At 36.6% G+C, this 7,752-nt stretch overlaps 1 protein-coding gene across 2 annotated transcripts; it reads right to left on the reverse strand.

Moving 5' to 3' along the window:
- Positions 1-477: 477 nt before the first annotated feature.
- On the reverse strand, positions 478-6,868 carry LOC104605778 (amino acid permease 6-like). Of its 2 annotated transcripts, none has more exons than XM_088896362.1 (7): positions 6,708-6,868; positions 6,384-6,611; positions 6,129-6,222; positions 5,765-5,979; positions 5,483-5,637; positions 1,984-2,211; positions 478-1,046 (listed from the first exon to the last, which is right to left on the reverse strand). In XM_088896362.1, exons 1-7 carry the CDS (start codon positions 6,772-6,774, stop codon positions 624-626), a joined length of 1,410 nt encoding a protein of 469 aa, XP_088752488.1. In that variant the 5' UTR covers positions 6,775-6,868; the 3' UTR covers positions 478-623. The 2 variants fall into 2 exon arrangements, with proteins under 2 accessions (XP_088752488.1, XP_010268968.1); XM_010270666.2 differs by having other exon boundaries at positions 480-1,046; positions 5,483-5,628; positions 6,708-6,867.
- Between the last annotated feature and the right edge of the window lie 884 nt (positions 6,869-7,752).

The raw sequence follows: 7,752 nt of genomic DNA on the forward strand, positions 1-7,752 counted from the left end.
TATGAATAGAGATTGGGAAGTTCGTATTAATCACTGCTACAGGGAGGTCAATAGATGTGCCGATTTTATGGCTAATTTGGCTTGGAGCACTAAGATTCGGTATAAGGAATTCCTTATATCTCCTAGAGAGCTTAACTTTCTTCTGTTTGTTGATGTTATGGGGGTAGTCACCCCTCGTTTAATTTTGGTTTGAGTGTTTTGGTTTCTGTGCTTTGTTGTTGTTTTTGTTATTTCTTTTTTTGTTAGGCTCTGTTAGATGAATCAAAAAGAAAAAAAAAGGTTCAAGTCTCATAAAATTAAGCTATCTGCAAGTAATTTTGTTCATGATGCACATTGGGGGTTGCAAGAGAGTGCTTCTACAGATGTGTTTTCATTCCATCCATGATCCAGTAGATAAGATTTGAAATTTGAAGACAAACTTGGATAAATAGACACCATTTCCAACCTTAAAGTTTAACATTACACAATTTTCAATAAGCCGTTCAGATCAACTGTGTTAACTTGTTTTGTAATTTCATTTTCCCGGAAACAGAAGAATTTCAAATAAGCGTACTACTGTATGCAAGATTATTGCTTATTTCGTTTATTTCTTGGAAAGAAAACAGCACTACATTTCACTTCTGCTACCGACTCTTGAAAGGCTTATAAGTCTTCACATCTGCAGCAAGCCCCTGAACGGATCCAACTGCAGCAACAATTGACACAACCAAGCAGGCGTAGCTCAGTATTTTGAGCCATGTCCATGTGAATGAAAACTTGGGTATCTTGGACTGAGAAATGTATATCTCTATGGGAAAGTATACACTCAGTGGCCAGTAAGAGAATGCCCCAATCAGACCCAGAAAGTCATTGAAGAATGGGAATATCATCGCAACTACTGTTGTTGCTATTACATACACCGATCTCCATACCAGTCGAAACAAGTTGATGTAGTATTTGCCATGTAATGGAACGTTAACAGCACGTTCTTTCGCTATGAATTTATTTTCTGGCCAATGGTTTCTGCAGAAATTTTCCACAAACGCGAACAAGATTTGCGAAAGGAGCTGCATTGTGTGGTCATCGATCGATCAATTTGCCAGGTTATAAACATGAATGAATGTATATAGCAAATTTAAAGGCCATTACCCAATATTGGTCCTAGCTATCTATATAGGGTCATGGACTCTTGGGAGGGGTGGAGTGGATACAAATTAAATCAAACCTTAGCTTTTCTTCTTTTTCTCATGGTGATAGTTCTCAGACATGAACCCTTAGAGTCCATTTGAGAGGGCTTTTGCGGTGTTTGAGCTGCATTGACTGAGCCACTTCTGATAAGCTACCTACAATAACTTCATCGGATAATTGATTTTACAATTGTTCTAAGCTTTTCTTTGACTTCCCAGATTTTTACCCAACACAGCTTGATAGCTTTTGGCGCAGTTCATATAAGCCTTCAGCTTGATAACTTTACAGGTTTGTTGGCTCAGTTCATGTAAACATTTTTTCAACCTTTGCGATTTTTACCACCAACACAGCTTGACGAGTCCGGATCTGTTCCTCACACCAACCTCACAATATGTTATGGCTACACATCAGGAACATCTTCTGTACTTGCAGTTATATATTATTCATGAGGAGATGTTCTTAATACACAGTGGGATGTGACTGAGAATGTGAGGAGCGTTCTGTGAAGAGCAGATCCCAATTCCGGCTTGACACTTTCTAGGTTTCTTAACTCATGATGCCACGTGAAAGCCCACCTAAAGGGCCTTTTCCTTCTCTACCTTGGCCCATCTAGGTTGTCGGTTTATACATTTAGGTAGTGATTGTCCAGCCCACCTTGGCCCATTGGCCCACCATGCAATGAACCGTAGCAAAAGCTAAAAGACAATAGCCCATAATCTGAGCATTAGCATCAATCAGATTTTTTCTTTTTCTTTCTTATAAGCTTAGCTTATGTTGGTCTGTGGATGAGTAAGATGAGAACAAATGAACAAATACCTGGTATACTCCAATGAGATGGAGGGCAATGCACACATTGGCGAAGTCAATGAGCCAAAAGGGTTCATAAAATCCAAACCCAGTAAGAAAGTTTCCTGGTGCATCATTCCCAAATGCAGCGTAGCCAATGCATCCACATAGCACGTAGAACATGGCCGTGGTCGAGACCCCAATAAATGAAACCCTCTTCATCACTTTGTTCTCTGGGGGACTTGATTTTAGTGTGTCCTGCAATTTATGGATTGACGTCAAATGGAAGCATATATATATATATAGAAAGTTAAAAGCATATAAATAATTAGTACTTTATTCATCAATTCCTGTATATATAGAAATTGCATGGTTTATTTTAAGAGGGGAAAACAAGAATTATTTAATTTAATTTTCCATATGATTATTGGGTTTTGTCAAATTTGCCTTTCATATCAATCACAACTTTAAATTTTCTTTGTTTTTGTTGTTCATAAAGTTTGTATTATTATTATTTTTTTTTGTTTCTGTAGAAACCAGTCTCAATAAGAACTATATGGGTATTTTAGACATTTACATGCCCTTTCTTAGAAGATTCTACAAAAGGGGTCTACTTACAACTATGAGAAAGTTCAGGGGAGGTGATTTCAATGATTTAACCTCAGGGGTGGTTTTAGCAATTTATCCCCCCGCCCGCCCCCCACCCCCCCCCCCCCCCAAAAAAAAAAAAAAAAAAAACAAAAAAACAAAAAGAATAACAAATACAAGGAGCTTTCAACCTTCATAAATCAGAACCAGGATTAATTAGTTTGGACTTCATCCAAAATTGTTATCCAACCCTCTGATCTGGGAGTGGTGCTAAACAGTGTTTTATAAGTTGAACGGTTGAACCAAACATTGAACCACCGCTTATTGGGCCTTTTGTGCACTGAAATTTTGATGGACCCAACATGAACCTGGCCCAACCCCATCACAGCTTTTGCAAGGTTTAGGCGTGTATGTTTGGGCCTTTTGTGCACTGAAATTTTGATGGGCCCAACATGTACCTGGAAACCCGAACTTGACCTTAGCAGCTTCGCTGAAGTTATCTTACCAAAATTTCAGTCCAATTTTCTGCCCACTATTTATTTTCTATTCTCTTTCTCTTTTACTTTTTTCTTTTTATTATTTATTAAGGATATATTTCACATATAAATAACTCTTTTTGGTTGATGTTGACTTTGGTCGGACTTCCAATAACCAAGTAGGCTGTGGAATCAATAATAAGGTTCTATGTCAGTATTAAATACATGGGGCCCATATCTTTTCCAATAAGGCCCATGAATTTAATACTGACATAGAATTTCATCATTAGTTTCACAGCCCGCTAAACAGCTAAAGCATTCAGCTAATCCAAATTTCTTTCCACCACCCGTCCCCGTTTAAGGCAACTCAAAACTCAGCATGCTAATATATAGATTAATTGAACGTAATAGTTGTTTAGAGTGTTCTTCACACCTATTTCATTATATATTTCATCACTAACATGGGGAATTATCATTGATTTCACAATCGACTACACGGCTATTATGTTCAGCTAATTTGAATTATTATGTAGGAAGAAAATTCAGAGGAATTTCCCTCGATAGAAGGCCCAATGAGTTAAAAACTAATTTATATGGTATTATTATTTTTTTTTTCAATTTATGGACTGTCATTCTCGACTTTCCCTTATCAATATTGAAAAATAATTAATGACCAGCCTTGACTTCACGTCAAATTGACCATCCCAGACTTGAATGGTAAAATTTTGGGTTGACAAGCATAGAATACCGGGTTCGAGTATGCATGCAATTTTGAAGAAAAAGAAAACAAAGATTGTCAAACCACTTTCACTAATATTATCTTAAACTTGACCTGACTTTTCAATGCCCCCAGACCCCTTATCAAACATCTACCTTAATAAAACAAACAATATTTAAGAGATTACTTATGGCCTCTATTCAACTCTATCGTTTGACGGTTTGAAGCATAATTTTGAAAATATTCTGTATCGGTATATCGGCCTCTTTTTTATCGTTATTATTATTATTCTTTGAATCTGATTCAGAGGGGATGGTTTAAGGCTGATTTACCCTGAATCATTTGTCGACCCGAAACACCTCCTGGAAGAGTATATCGGGAAGACTCCGATATGGGTCAATAAGTATTAATATTTTAAACCTTGGTTATTGAAATATGAGAGAAAAATAAACCAAAAGTATTTTTATTAAATATAAAAGTTAGTTAATATGATAAAGTGCAGAGCAGAGTTAGTTTTGCCATTAAAAATAATAATGATATATGTGGACCACTATGATGAAAACGAGGGTTAGATTCTAAGGGGCGGCCACTTTATTGGAGAAAAAAAAATGCGAAACTTAGGGCCATATCATGTAATAGCATTTTATATATGTTATAATAAATGAAAGTATCTAAAGGGTTCTAAAAGAAAGATGATATTTAAATAGAAGTGAGAGTAGGTTTAAGAGAACGTTGGAAAAGTCGTGACTAGGGTCTTCACTTCCACTTGCAAATTTAACCTACCGCGTTCAATTTCTATTAAGAAATTGATGGAAAAGCTTATCCAGAAATTAAGAAAGAGAAAGAAAAAGAAAGGAATTTAAATTAAAAGAAGAAATTCCTATTAGCTACTTTTGTAATTTGGAATTGAAATCTTAAGGCTCAGTTTGGAAAGAATGCAATATATACAGTATAAATATATATACAAAATAATACAAAATGTAAGGTTTTGCATTCTAAATATGTATTCCTTCCAAACTGAGCCTCCTTGAATAGCTTTGGATAATTGATGACATGTAAAATTCTGCTGCAACGATGGTCACATGCAACCCCAATTAATGAATTGTAAACACACCCGCCTTTCAAATAACAAACCACTTTTGCTACCAAAAGTATAATATGGTCATGGTTTTCGAACTGTGGTTGATTCGGATGGTCAGACCATTCGGATTATAAACCGTTCAGACAACTGGTTTTTTCACCCTCAACCTGTTTAGCTAAAAGCTGTTGGCTTGGTTAGGAACGGTTAACTTGACCACTTTTGCCTTTTTTTTTTCAAATTAGAATGGGGTATCCATTGGAACTGGATGGTCGAACCACTGACCCGAAAACCAGTGACCTAAGCGGGTCCGTTCTAGGTCAATTTTTAAAAACATTAGATATGGGTTATTGTGTAGCTGCAGTGATAGAGCTACACATTTGTTTTTAAAAACATTGGAAGAAATACAAATATACAGTGGAAATACATACAAGATAGTATAAAATACAGAATTTTTGCACTCTACAAATTTGTATTTATACTCTTTCCAAACTGAGCTTAAGGGTCACTAGATCAAATGCAGAAATCTCTACAAAATGACGTGTAGTAGGGTTGCCAACCATCTCATCAATTCTCAAGTATCATTAATCATGCTCCATTGCATCTCTGTTATCGAATTTCTATTTCCTTTAATAAAAGCAACATGGTATATATAGAAGATTGACTTGCCTGAACCTCAACGAGAACGGGAGCGAATGTGTAGGCAAAAGCGATATCTCCAATGGCCTGAAATATCCTCCATACCTTCTCAGTCTCAGTGACATCCACTCCAACTTCCACCCCTCTCCAACTGGTCCGTACTTCATGGCTTCCCTCTGCAAACACTCCAACAAGCAGGAGCACCTTAACCAATTAATAAACCATTCAACAAAGAAGATTCAATTCTTTTCTAGCTAGTTTATGTCTCATCTCTGTGTTTCAGTGTTTTTTGAATTTATAGCTAATAACAACCTGCAACTTTGGCTGCAGAGAGACCGATGCCTATAAGAGAATAAGAAAATGACATCAGAGCTGCGACGATGGAGAGCCAAGAGAGCTTGTGAATGTTTGGAATTTGGGACAGAACTATCTGAATGCATGCGAAGATGATCATGAAGGGAACGTTTGATACTTTGCACTGCGCGTGGTGGCCGTTCATGTGGAAGCAGTTGGACCTTTTAACCGCCCTGGTTGAGGTAAAAATGAAAGAAGAAATCGATCACCAGTCATTCTCACAGCATTTACAAATACACATATGCAATCAGCTCTAAAGTTTATGAATGAAAAAAGGAACAATTTTTCAAAATTGGAGGGAACTTGGTTAATTATTACTCACGCCATACTGAGAGATGCAGTGATGGTGAATCCGATGGTGGCCCCAATAAAACATCCATATTGAGCTATTCCACAGAGCTTAATCTTGACTCCACCTGAAGAAACAAGGAAAACCAGAAAACCCATTAAAGATTTGAGACTTTTGTTTCTCATAAAGACCCCACATAGGAAAATGGGTTCCTCATTAGATGCTGTTCTCTCAGAAAGAAGACCCTAGGAAGAGAAAATACGTTTCAGAGCCTAGCTAATTTGTTACCTAAATTGGCTCTCACAACATCCATGTAGGTATAGTTTCGGTTCCCTGTAACAGGGGATCTGTAACAGTCGGCGAGTAGAGTAGATGTGAACCAGGTGATGACAGAGAAGAGCACAAGAGCAGCAGGTCCAGCTGCCCAACCCAACTGAGCTATAACCCAAGCTAGAGAGAGCACTCCAGATCCAATAACAGTTGTAATTACGTGAGCACTTGCAGTCATCATCGTCCCTAGAAATCAAAATCAAACACAAGAAAAAAAACTTAGTGAAAATCTCAAAATAATGAATCTCAGAACTTTTTAAGTTTTAGCCAAGGAAACTGCACCAGTCCTCCTTTCGCGGCCATCGTCGTCCAAATTCTTAGTATCGATGCCCATCCCCATCATCGCCATGTAGCAGCTGTCCTTCTTCTGCAACTGTTACAGCTTTTGGTTTTGGAATGAACGCGCCTTGACTGAGTATTTGTTGTAGAGCCAAGCAAATTAATAGCTATTCCTTGGCTCCTTGCTATGCATTTATTATTACTAAGTGTATGCGCTTTATTCTCTATTCCTCTATTACTGGTTATAACTCGTTTGGCTTATTAAATATTAATTATTTATTACTCCCTTTGGTGGGTTGGTGCGTGGAGAGAGATAACATTAGAATCAAATCAAATGATCCCTTTTTATTTATTAATTTATTTTTGAAAGAAAAAAGTCAAAGGGTTTACTTGTTCACTTTTTTGAAAATTCCCATCTTACACAATGGAATATTTTACATTGATCACTGATGGGGCCTACCAAATTGATAAATGTTCCGGTTGTTGGTTAAGATGCATTTGTAATGGATATATTAATGCATTTTTCTATAAATATAAAAGATAACACTATTTTGTCATAAGTTTTTTTTCTAAAGAAATAGCTTTTTCACATTTTTTTCTATATAATAAACAAAACAAATATTTTTCATATTTCTTGCCACAGAAAATGCAATCCACTTTGGGAGAGAATTCTGAATTTAATCAAGGTCCAGTAAAAGCCCTATTTTACAGCAAAACTTACATGATCCCTTGCAAGCATTCTCAGTTTATGATCAGAAATGTTTGAGCTGTTTCTTTGGTTCCAAAATTTCTAAGTACTGAACAGGAATGTCTACTTAATTTCAAAGTTATAAACACTGATCAGAGATCCAGGTTTTATAAGAATTTTGATGGAAGACTATTGGGCCTGCACTACCCCTCATCTTGTTTTCCTTTGTGCATTCTTCAATTTGCACCACTAAATTTTTTAATGCACCAAGGCCTAAGAACTAATATCAGTCCATATTCTCTCTTCAGACAATCAAACATATATTTGTTTGTTCATTGCTTCTCTTATCTACATATTGGT

This window comes from Nelumbo nucifera, chromosome 1 (genome assembly GCF_055504915.1).
Source record: "Nelumbo nucifera cultivar China Antique chromosome 1, China Antique-T2T, whole genome shotgun sequence".
Classification (NCBI taxonomy): domain Eukaryota; kingdom Viridiplantae; phylum Streptophyta; class Magnoliopsida; order Proteales; family Nelumbonaceae; genus Nelumbo; species Nelumbo nucifera.